At 38.2% G+C, this 12,455-nt stretch overlaps 1 protein-coding gene across 1 annotated transcript in view; it reads right to left on the bottom strand.

The window, feature by feature from the left end:
* Positions 1-12,455, bottom strand: part of pcdh15b (protocadherin-related 15b) — a 423,399-nt gene that overhangs the window by 74,320 nt on the left and 336,624 nt on the right. Inside the window, exons 26-27 of the mRNA XM_051673714.1 lie at positions 8,416-8,556; positions 551-678 (exon numbers count right to left, since the gene is read on the bottom strand). Of these exons, the coding sequence (XP_051529674.1) occupies positions 551-678; positions 8,416-8,556 (269 nt within the window). The remainder of the gene's footprint in view (positions 1-550; positions 679-8,415; positions 8,557-12,455) is intronic.

Raw genomic sequence — 12,455 nt, forward strand, 5'->3', positions numbered from 1 at the left:
ATTATGATTTAAAAAGGAGCCAAACAACTATGTGATAATAAATGGCTTCATATGATCACTATCCTTAAATAAAATATACTTTTTTTGCATGATCAGTCATATTTTCAAAATCAATGCCAAAATTTCACAATTTCTGCCAGGGTATGCAAATTTTGAGCACAACTGTACATTTCCTCAATGAGTCTAGTTTATTTGCTGCTAAGAGTCTTAAACAAAACTCTCTAATATTTTTCAAAAAAATTCAATGCAACAAACTTCTCAAACTTTGGCAAATCTAGTAACTCGTTCTTTCTTAGAAGCATTCATTGTCACAGTTTGGGAACCTGTAAACACATCTTTGTTTCCTGGTTGACTGATACAAACCTGTGCACCCTGACTCCCTGAAATTGCATAGTAGCCAATCAGATTGGAGCTGGCGATTTCAGCCAACTCTTGCCTTTCTTGTGTGCAACATGCATTCGATGGTCAGTGAATGGTCTGTGGGCGACTCAAGGTTGAGACTACACAAAGCATGAATAGAGTTACAATCCTGAGGGGCAAGATGACTTACCTGGACCTGCAAAACAGAGGTGAATGTCTTGGCATCCTCTGCAACCCCACCAAGATAAAGGGGCTTTGTGAACACAGGAGGGTTGTCATTCTCATCTTGCACGTGAATGAAGACCTTCGCTGTATTGCCTACAGGCAAAGATCACAGATAGAAAACTATAATTAGAAATATAGCTGCAAGCAGCAATTATCTGGGTTCAAGCGGCATAGGGCCTTTAAGTGCATGTGTCACGATGTTAAATCATTATTCAGCTTGTAGCTTGTAAGCACTAAAATAGAGCTAAAGCAATATAGGTTTATAGTAAGTAGGAACGCACACTCTGTAAAAAGTCTGTAAACACAATCAAATATGTCTTAAGTGAAAACAGGTGGGACACATTTTTTTTGTGTGGATATGTTCAGATATGATCTGTGCATTAAGCTTTGCAGTGCAAGCAAGAACTGGTGTCAGGTTACATCTGCACCAAGCGCTTCTTTGTCAAACACTAAATAACCTTTTCGTATGTAGATCTAAAACCTTTAATGATAAATAAATGGGAAGTCTGTTGAGTGTGTAAAAGACTACACAGTTATGAACATGGAAACATTTTTAAGGTAAAAATCAAATTATTTAAACATCAGCACACTCTGAATATATAAAACAGTAATACATGTTTTATTATTATTTTTATTTATCTTGTTCACAATAAATGGCTGTGGCAAGATATTTGAATATTTCCCTTTTTACTCTTTGAAGACATTCAATGATTTATTGTGATGTGGCTCCATCTGGTGGACAAACATTACAATAGCATTTTATGGCTATGATTGCCTGAATACAGTTGAGAAATTAGGTATTTCTTATGTTATAGCCATGCCAAATTGATGAAATTTTGCATGTTGCCTCAGAATGTTCTTTTGAGCATGCATACAAAGTTTTGCTTAGTTTAAAACATGTGCTCACAAGATATGGATCAATTAGTTATTATAGGCCATACCCAAAAACCTGTCGGCTAATATCTTCTGAACGATTTGACATATCAAATATTATTTTGATAAAGTTTTGTCATGAATGTCAGTAGATATTGTATACAAAGTTTCATGTGTATCGGGCAAACAGCCTTGGAGGAGTATGAAAAGTAGGTTTTTCAAAAAAAGCAAGATGGTACACATGTTTTTTTGCAGAAATGCATAAAAACATTTTTTTTTTATCCTATACAGTTCTGGAGTTAATTCAACTGCTTTAAGCACAGTTGCACAATTAGGATTTTTTTTTAAAGTTACAGCACTCCCAGCATCAAAATGAATAAAACTTGGCCTGTTACCTCAGAGTGTTCTCTTGTCTATGTGTACAAAGTCTTAAATTTGAAAATTGCGCTCACAAGATACAGGCTAATTAGTAATTATAGGCCACGCTCCAAAACATATTTGCTTATATCTTTGGAATGATTTGATGTATTGCAATTTTGATAAATTTTTGTCAGAAGGGTCTGTAGATGATGTATACAAAGTTTCGTGAAAATTGGGCAAATGGCCTAGGACGAGTTCAAACAAGTAGGTTTTTCGAATAAATTGAAATTGTAGAAAACATTTATTGTGGAAATAGAAATTCAAGAGACCATATGATTTGGGGCCACTGGTGGATTCAGAGAAGCTACACATTTTTATTGTAGCCTAAACGGTTCCAGAGTTATTAGCAAAAACGCAAATTAGCTAATTATAGCACCACCGTGTGGCTGATTGTCACAAAATTTGATATGCAGCTTGGAGTTGAGACCTTGACTGTGTATAGTAATATGTAGATGATGTATACCAAATTTCATGCCGACTGGAATAATGGTCTAGGAGGAGTTTGAAAAAGTAGGTTTTTCAACAAATTCAAAATGCCGGAAAAAATTATAGACAGAAATGAAATCGGAGATATAAGTTTTGTAGGGCTTGACTCAAATTCAGAGTTATGGTTCAAGAGTTATGACCCAAAACGCATTTGCCTTTGTTATAGCGCCACCTATAAGCCGATCGGTGTGAGAACATGCATATGAGTTTATTGTGTGGGTACTACCATTCCAAGTTTCATGTCTCCAGGCCTGACAGTTTGGTCTGCACGATCAGTATTAGGGGAGAATAATAATAATAAATATAGCCACAAGCGGCAATTATCAGGGTCCAAGCACAAATGGAGAGATAACAAAATGAACTAATTTGACAGAAAAGATCCAGTGGATGTCGTCGACACAGCAGTTTTGGTGTTGGTTAGGTAACCCTAACCCTAATTGCCTTAGAGTAGCACAAAAAGTTTTTCTTATGTTATATCGCCCCCTAGCATCACAAATTGAATACATTTTGTATGTGACCTCAGAATGGTCTACTTCCCATTTGTATTATGTTTTAAGTTTGGTTACTGCACTCACATGATACAGGTCAATTAGTAGTAATTAGGGATGTGCCCAAAGCCAAATGCCTTATTTGGAAAAGCACGAATAATGACTTCAAAACGAATAACAGATACATCCGAATAATAGAAGAAAAAAAAAAATATTCGTTTGACTGATTATCCAAGAAGCACAAGGATAAAGCGACATTTTAAATAAACATATCCAAAATTACAAAAAAATGTATGAATCTGTGCAGCCAATATGTTTAATGTATAAACCTTATGAATAGAAATGTGCACGGTGTGATTTCAGATTGGATGGGCACGGTCTCGACTCCATTTGCGGTCTCCGTTAGCTGTGTGCGTCTAGAGCTTATCAAGTGTAAGATCTGAATGTCTATGTTAATGTATCACACAATGTAATGATTCCCATATATGTATTTATAGCCTAAACCTGAGCGCGATGTTAAATTCCTGAATTGATGATTTCATGTCGGAGTTCCTCTATCCATCTTTTAAAGTGAACCACATGGTTAAGACTTTATTCTGAAAAAAATAAAATGCTCCATAAAGGTTTAAATGCTCCTTAGAGTATTAATCTATTCAGAATATTCCTGTTCATGTAAAATGTATAAAATGAAACATATTATTTGGGGGCACTGATGGTTTCAGAGGAACTACAAAATTTTATTCTAGCCTATACGGTTCACAAGTTATTCGCAAAAATGCAAATTAGCTAATTATAGTGCCACCTTGTGGCTGATTCTCACAAAATGTTATATACTGCTTCACATAGACATCCTGCTTGTGTAAAATATGTTTCATGACCATCGGCCATTCCCAATAAGAGTCATTAGGTGCTGAAATTTGATTGGCTGCTGGTGGCCATTTTTGTTGATTTGACAAATCTATTTTGAAGCGCTTGAACCAAAGAACATGCATATTTAATTTGAACTATGTCGATCAAATGGCTGCTGAGTTATGACAGTTTTTTAGCTGTAGGGCCCCCTATGGGCAGAATGGTACAAAACTTTGCATACATCTTCAAAATGTTGTGTTGACTTTGTGTATCATGTTTGGTTACGTTTGGAGTTTGTGTTGAGTAGATACTGAAGAGACCGCTCTCTCTAAAGCTGCGCTTGGCGTTTGAAGACAGCAGTGACGAGGTACCATAACGTGACACCTCAGGTGCATTTCTTCCCGCAACCAGCGATGTAGTTCAGTTCTGTCACAATATTTATTAGATTATATAGTCAAGTCAAATTTTTTTTTTTTGTATAGCGCCTTTCACAACACACATAGTTTCAAAGCAGCTTTACAGAAAATCATGCATTAACAGAAAATGAAACTGTAATATATACAATGTCTTAGAGTCATCATTGTGTAGTTTAATAAAATATGATTGTGAATTGTGTTTAAAAATAAGTAATTAAATAATAATTGTATTTAGAAACCCAGTGAGCAAGCCGAAGACGACTGTGGCAAGGAACACAAAACTCCATAAGATGTTGGTTAATGGAGAAAAATAACCTTGGGAGAAACCAGGCCTGGTTTCTCCCAAGGTTATTTTCATTATATCAACATCATGAATATAATGACCAATATTACTTATGTATAGTGCAAGTCATGGTTTAAAATTATTAAACTAAGTAAGTGCTAAAGGTCAGTGTTTAAACAAAGGTTTTGTAAGAAATGTAAGATGAATGACTAATGTCTTTGAAGTTCATCCTGGATTAACTGCAGAAGTTCACATAGATGCTTTGTCCTTTGTTAGTTGGCTGATGAAGGCTTTTGTTGGCAATTAATTGTTAGTCTGTGTATTCCATTATAAGAGTGTAGTCCATCATTAGACTGAGGTGATGCAGGCAGAGATCAGTGAGGTGCATCGCAGTTCAACTGGCTAGTAATTTCGGTGAGGTCTATCCTAAATCCAAGGTTCAGGCAATGGCATATGACGTATCCCATGTCTTATGGTTGGAGTTGGCATCAGTTCATCCTCTGAAGTCCATCGTAAATAGACTGAAGTGATGTTTGTCTGGCACCGGCTGCATTTAGTCGTCATCACTCAGAGAAAAATAGCAGTGGAGTCCAACACGAAGCAGGAATGGAGCTGGATCCAGCCAGTTCTGGTGACCTCAGAATAGGAGTCCCGAGGTTGAGACAGGGATACAAATATAATAATATTAGCATAGATGCCATTCAACTCTTTAACATTATCTCTAGTGATCTCCGACTGGCAAAGCCGGACATCATTATTGCCGACATGAATAACAATTTTAGAAAATCTACGTCTAGCATTAGCCAGCACTTGTAAATTTGATCTGATGTCAGATGCTCGAGCCCCGGAAATGCATTTAACAATAGTGGCTGGAGTCTCTATTTCCACGTTCCTTAAAATAGAATCACCAATTATTAAGGCTCTTTCAACATGAATCTCAGTGAGTGCATCACTGAGTGGGGAGAATTGATTGGAAACCCTAACAGGAACGGGAGAGTGGTGTCGCTTTGCTGAGCGAGTATGCTGCTGAGACATTACCCAAATGCCCTGCAGCGGGGGCTCTAGAGCTGTAACCAAAGTGTGTGTGTTGCTCATTGTACTAGTATCTACTGGCTTCTCTTTCTCACTGACCTCCAGTAGCGTTCAGATGCGTGTCTCTAACTCGTTAAACTTCTCCGTCAGCCTGACTAATTCCTTACATTTATCACATGTGAATCCATCACTGATGACGGAAGAAGCTATAGTATACGTGGCATGCAATGCAGGAAAAAATAACATGAGTGGATGCCATGACTTACCTCAATTGTTTGTTGTTGTTGTTGTTGTTGGATTTTCCTGAGCGGTGAGGGTTTGAGATCGATGTGAATCCCTCACGCAATTGTTTGTTGTTATGGTTGTTTTTGATAAGCGGTGCTTTGAGGTCAATTCAATAATCCGTGTACCAAAGAGGAATAAAACGGGTGCGCGCTGTAAAATGGGCGCAGTTTAATCGCGATAAAAATAGAAAGCAGATGCACACGGAAAATGCACACAGTTGAATCGCGATAAGAGAATAATGCGGGGGAGAACCCGATGCGTGCTGAAAAATGGCAGATGTTAAGGATTAAAAGCTAAAAACAGATAGATAAGCGATGCTAAAAAAGCTAGCAGGCTACAAACACAGACTTGAGCTAGGCACCAGCAGCAACAGGTAAAATACACACAGTTGAAACAGTAGAAAAGCGGAAAAACCCGAAACTCACGGTAAAATGACAAAGGATAAAATGATGAACATATGAGAATAAGAATAAGAATAAGCAATGCTAAACAGGCTAGAAGGCTACAAACACTCGCGCAGCATGCCGTCAGCAACAGGAACAGGCAGGTAAATGGGAAAAGGTGGCGGAGGCTGTATATATATTGTTTTATTATAGCCTACACCAGGGTGCAAATAGCATATGCCACTATTTACAGTAAGTGTAAATAGCATCTATTGTACCATACCTCAATATGGTAATTATTTTTTTTTATTATTCATTTGCACAGAATTTCATTAGGTAGGCTATATTTATACTTTTGTGCATGTGATATGTGTGTTTGGTTTGTTTAAATTTGTTTTATATATATTTATTTTTTGTGCTTCTGAAGTGGTTACACCTGTGCTGATAAACTACAGTTGATAGTTCTGCATTTTTAAGCTTTATGCATTTGAATAAATAGTCTTGTTTATTTGCACAATTTAAACTTGCTTAGTTATTGATGTTGGGTGTGTTTGGATAGGTGTACTTGTAGCTAGGGGGGCCCCATTTTGAAAATCGGCTTAGGGCCCCAAAAACGCTAGTGCGGCCCTGTATGAGATCCATGAAAACATGCCAGCTGTGTGATAAATCAAACTTGTCTCCAAAAATAACTAATTGCCACACACAAACACTATCAGTCAACATTTTTGGATACACTTGATTAAATTAAGGTTCGTCATGATCTTAAAATAAGCCTTTTGAACTACTGGTTATTGGTTAAATGCTTAAAGGAATATTCCGGGTTCAATACAAGTTAAGCTCAGTCGACAGCGTTTGTGGCATAATATTGATTACCACAAAAATATATTTTGACTCGTCCTTTTCTTTAAAAGATTTAGAGATTGTCCAGTCTTATAAATATCTTGGTGTCTATCTGGACAGTAAATTCAACTGGAAAAAGAACGGTGAGATCGTATTCAAGAATCAAGACTATTCTTCTTGAGGAAGCTTAGATCCTTTGATATTAGTAAGAAGCTTCTTCATGTTTTTTTATCAGGGAATCTTAGCTAGTGTCCTCTTCTATGCTGTGCTCTGCTGGGTGGGGGGGGGGGTTAGAATCACTGCGAATGATAAAAATAGGATCGATAAGATGATTAGGAAGGCTGGCTCGGTGATTGGCCTTACTTAGATTCACTTGAGGTCACTGTAGAAAAGAGAACAAGGGCCAAATTAAAAATGGCTTTGTATTTTGAAGGTCATCCATTACACTGTTTTTTAATGGACTTAGAAGCTCATTTAGTTAGCAACTAGTGATGCCTCAGTGTACTACTGACTGACTTAGAAGGTCTTTTGTCCCAGCAGCGGTCAGATTTTTCAATGAACACTCATAGAATTGGTATAGATTTATAGACCTTCAGCTGATAATCATGTCTCAATTGTGATTTTATGGCTTTTTTATTCATTTGTTGATATCTGTGAATGCAATGTCTATATTGTTTGCTGCTTGTATATGTATGAGTTGAACTGGTGGCAAATGAGTTTCCCCCACAGGGATTAATAAAGCTGTCAATCAATCAATAAAAAAAGCAAAAATCTGGGTTACAGTGAGGCACTTACAATGGAAGTGAATGGGGGCCAATGTTAAAATACTCAATTTTTCAAAAGTATAGCCACAAGACGAAAACAATATGCCTGTAAACAAGTGATAAAATCACTTACTAACCTTTTCTATTTAAAGTTATAGCCAATTTTACAACTTCATTGCCATGATGATGTAATGTCAAACCCTAAAATAAAATGACAGTAAAAATGATTTAAACAACTTTACAGCTCGAATAATTCACAAGTTTCAACAGAAGAATTAATGCAAGTGCTTTTACAAAATTATAAGCTTCACATTTCTGTGTTTAAACCCTCCAAAAATTGACCCCATTCACTTCCATTGTAAGTCTCTCACTGTAACCTTGATTTTTGCTTTTTATAAAGAAAAGGAGGGACGAGTCAAAATAAATTTTTGTGGTAATGCTGTTGATTGAGATTAACTTGTATTGAAACTGGAAAATTCCTTTAAAATAAGTTCTGTGTACAAATATAAATTGCACATATCTATGACTTTTCTTTTAAAAACTAAACACACACACACTCACACACACACACACACACACACACACACACACACACACAAAGCCATTGGGGAACTGGGTCCCCCAGCTGAGCATGGTTTTTCCCAAGGCTTTTTTCTTCTCCAATAACTAACATCTTATGTAGTTTTGGGCTGGATAGGGAAGGCAGCTCACTTTTGGACGGGGCTCTCAGGTTGGATGACACCACTCTCGTGGAGTCAGCTTCCACACGGAGGATGTAACCGCTGTTGCTTTCATAGTCCAGTGGCTTGGCAGTGCTGATAACTCCAGTGATGTTGTTCACGTTGAATTCACCTGTGAAGAACGAAGAGAGAACAGTGTCAGAAACAGAACAGAAATATGTCAACCAGTAGAGATTTTGCACTATAAAATCAGAGATCTATAAAATCAGAGATCTACTGTTTATAATGAGAGATCTACTGTACATGACTGCTTCACATTATTTACATGTGAGAGCAACAAAGAAACATGGAGTAATGTGAAAATAATGAGCAGGATGTGTTCCTGACAAGACAAGACCAGTATGAAGTAATTTTGAAGGTATGTTTTTTAGGCACAACACAAAGCAGAGTTTGTTTACAGTTGCCAAGCAATGTTGGCACATTAAAATGTAATTCAATTTATGTACAGTCACAGGTTTCACATAATGTTAGTTATAAACAGTGTGGGGTAAGTTAATAAAAAAATAAAAAAATAAAATATATATATCTATATATATCAACTACACATTACTAATTACCTCTCTAAAGTTAAATACATTTAAAATACTGTAATGACTACTTCATCGAAAAAGTAATCACATTATTAATTATGTTATTTTTAAGTTACTTTCTTAAAAGGTTTTGGTTTTGCCACTCACTGAATTCAAAACAATGTTTTGAATGTTCTCGTTATGGGGTGCACGCCCTATAGTTGTCACAAATTAAAACAGATGTACATATTAAAATCTGTTTAAAATGTATTCTACATACTATCTTCTGAGAAATATGTGTAACCATAGTAATGGACTAAAAGTAAGTAATTTAAAAAAAGTTATGAATTTAATTGAATGCCAGTAAATTTAATCTGATTACAAGAATTTTAAATGTAATGTATTACAATACTTTTTGGCTTAAAAAGTAATTTGATTATTGACCCCGTTTAAATCTGGTATTAAGATGCCTCTCGGGTGATCCAATCACACGTGGTCAGGTGAGACACATCACTGTTTACACCTGGTCACTTAAATATGTCTCTTGTGACCACTTGTGATCGGATTTGGAGGGGAGGGTCTCTGTTTCATGACGACATTCATCAGTCACAATGTCAGTGTGTTACTGCATGACATTAAAGCAAAACAAAGTCAGAAAAAAAAAAATGGCACGCTATTTCTCCTAGATGCATCTGAAAGATAATCTAACCACAAATGCAACATTTGAGCAGAACTGTCTGTTATTTTAGTGGATTACCTGTATTATATCAGACAAACTGAAGATGATCCGTAAAGTTCTCATGCTTGTGTATGTATTTGCTTTTTAACCTTTTCTCATAACCTCTTGTTTTAGCGCGGTGATTGACTGACAGGTGAGGGGTGGTACTTTGCTGCTGCCGGGATGCATTCAGGACGGACTAGTGTTTACACTTCTAATGCGATGCTGTCACATGCGTTTTTGACCACATTCATATGTGTTTTTGGTTATCCGATCACAAAACGTTTTAGACCCCTTTTAGACCTGTATTTAGTGCTGACCACATGTGATCGGATAACCAAAAATGCATTTTAATACCGCGTTTAAACGGGGTCATTGTAATGAATTACTTTGTTACTAGATTACAACCAGCACTGGTAAAAAAACAGACACTGAAGAATCTGAATCCATATTCTGATGGGATATGCCACATTTCAAACCGCTATAAAATGCGGATAAACATTAACATGCATTATCAAACATGAATGAGACAAGTTACTAATTAACTTTAATATTGGTGAACAAAAAATGCTTATTTCAGTTATTATTATTAATAAATGCAACTATTAATTGAAACATCGGTGTCTTGTTATATCGGTATTACTGTCATTTTATAAAAACTTTGCATTGTGCCAGAGCATACCCATTATACAATCAAACTTAGTTAGGTGTAATACAATGAGAGACTAATGATTTATTTGTTATGAATAACCTTATCTCTCAATTTGCATCAAGGTGCATCATAATTAAATTAGATAAAATACCTTTCATTCACTGGATTATCCAACATCGGCATTACCACATGGATATTTAATATAGAAACTTTTTTTTTTCATTTAATTTCCAACAATTCCATTGAAAACACTCATTCTTGGACTGTGTCTTAAAACTCATCCCTAACCATTTCCTCTCACCGTATCATTTGTGTATATTGTGTATATTGGGATTTCAGACCCAGAATGCCCCCTCATCTTGAGTCTCATTAACATTTATAAAGGATTAGCTCTGATCTCAGGTGATGCCATTGTATTAAACATCTTAAAATGTGTGATGATTACCTTATGCTTCTTCTCTTTTTCTAGTTTGCCTAATGAAAACAGCCCTTTGATAACCTATCTACGCTCCTTGATTTCGCTTAATGGGAATGTACCAAATCAATTTCCCCATCATTTCAAATCAGCGCCAGATGTATTCAAATGTGACAGCAAACTTCAGCTGAACACACTCTGAACAGATAGAGTAGAGGAATTAATCACACTAATGATGCACACCTCCTTTGTCGGGCTCTCTCTCTCATTCTCCGATGACACGCAGCAACAGGAAGTACACTGCTTCAAAAAAAAAACAAAAACCCTCTCACAGAGCGTCCTGGTTACTTGCGTAACCTATGTTCCCTGATGGAGGGAACGAGACATTGTGTTGATGTAGTGACACTAGGGGTGACTCTTGGGAGCCTGAAACACCTCTGGTCTTTGAAAAAAGGCCAATGAAAATTGGTGAGTGGTATTTGCATACCACTCCCCTGAACATACGGGTATAAAAGGAGCTGGTATGCAACCACTCATTCAGGTTTTGTGCTGAGGAGCCGAGACAAGGTCCCGGCCATTTCAGCAGGTAGTCCAGCATTGTGGCAGGAGGGACACAACGTCTCGTTCCCTCCATCAGGGAACAGAGGTTACGCAAGTAACCAGGACGTTCCCTATCTGTCACTCATTCTATGTTGTGTCAATGTAGTGACACTAGGGGTCCCTATACGAAACGCCACAACTGGCTGAACTGTATAACGTGAACTGGCGGTGTGTGACGGGCAGACCACTGTGTGCCTCGTAGCCAACGCACCAGGCCAACACATAACCTCCCCCAGCGCTGTTATGAGTGTCGAACGGCCCTTCAGGGACAAGTCGACTGCCCAAAAGATAGAGACAGGCTATCCCAGTCGGGGCCTCTTATCCTCTCTTTTTTTTTTCTCTCCCCCAAAAAAAGAGTTAACCGACTGGGGCGGGGTTGGGGGGTCGGTGGGGTTGGGCATTTTGAGTGGAAATACATCACATGGTCTTGCCGAGCTTTGTCGGAAGTATGTCATGTGGAGAGGTCCCATGGTAAGTCCTACCCTACGGGGGAGGAGTTTCTACAAACATGGTGACTGTTGCAGAGGGGTCTCTGCCCAAGGAAGATGCAGTTTACCAACAGGGAAACGAATTAGCGGAAGATATACGTCATATGGGGTTACCTACGGGGAACAACCACATGCGGAGCACCTACCCCAGTACAGGGCTTAGTTAGCACGTGTACTGAGCCAGCAGCGAGTTTCTCCACAAACTCGTCTGCCACAGGGGGAGGAAATCATCCAGGGAACACAGATTGTGAACACTACTGGGAGTCAACAGCACACGTCTTCAGCTCAGGGGAGATGAAAGGTGCTATGCGCAAGCGATGCACCCGGCCAGCTGTCCCGGACTTATCTGCTTGTGCCTGCCACTACACGGGACGAAACCGGTTCCACCTGGAGATTGTACAACCTCGCAAAGGTGTTGGGTGTTGCCCAGCCCGCTGCTCTGCAAATGTCTGTTAGAGAGGCACCACTGGTCAAGACCCAGGAGGCCGCCATGCTCCTGGCAGAATGGGCTTGTAGCCTTGCCAGGAGCGGCAAGTCCTGTTATACTGATATGCCCGACCCTCGAATGCAAACCGCAGGAAGGGTCTGTGTCGAGGTAGAATCGAGACGTGGAAGTACGCATCCTTCTG

The sequence above is a fragment of the Myxocyprinus asiaticus genome, chromosome 36, assembly GCF_019703515.2.
Source record: "Myxocyprinus asiaticus isolate MX2 ecotype Aquarium Trade chromosome 36, UBuf_Myxa_2, whole genome shotgun sequence".
Classification (NCBI taxonomy): domain Eukaryota; kingdom Metazoa; phylum Chordata; class Actinopteri; order Cypriniformes; family Catostomidae; genus Myxocyprinus; species Myxocyprinus asiaticus.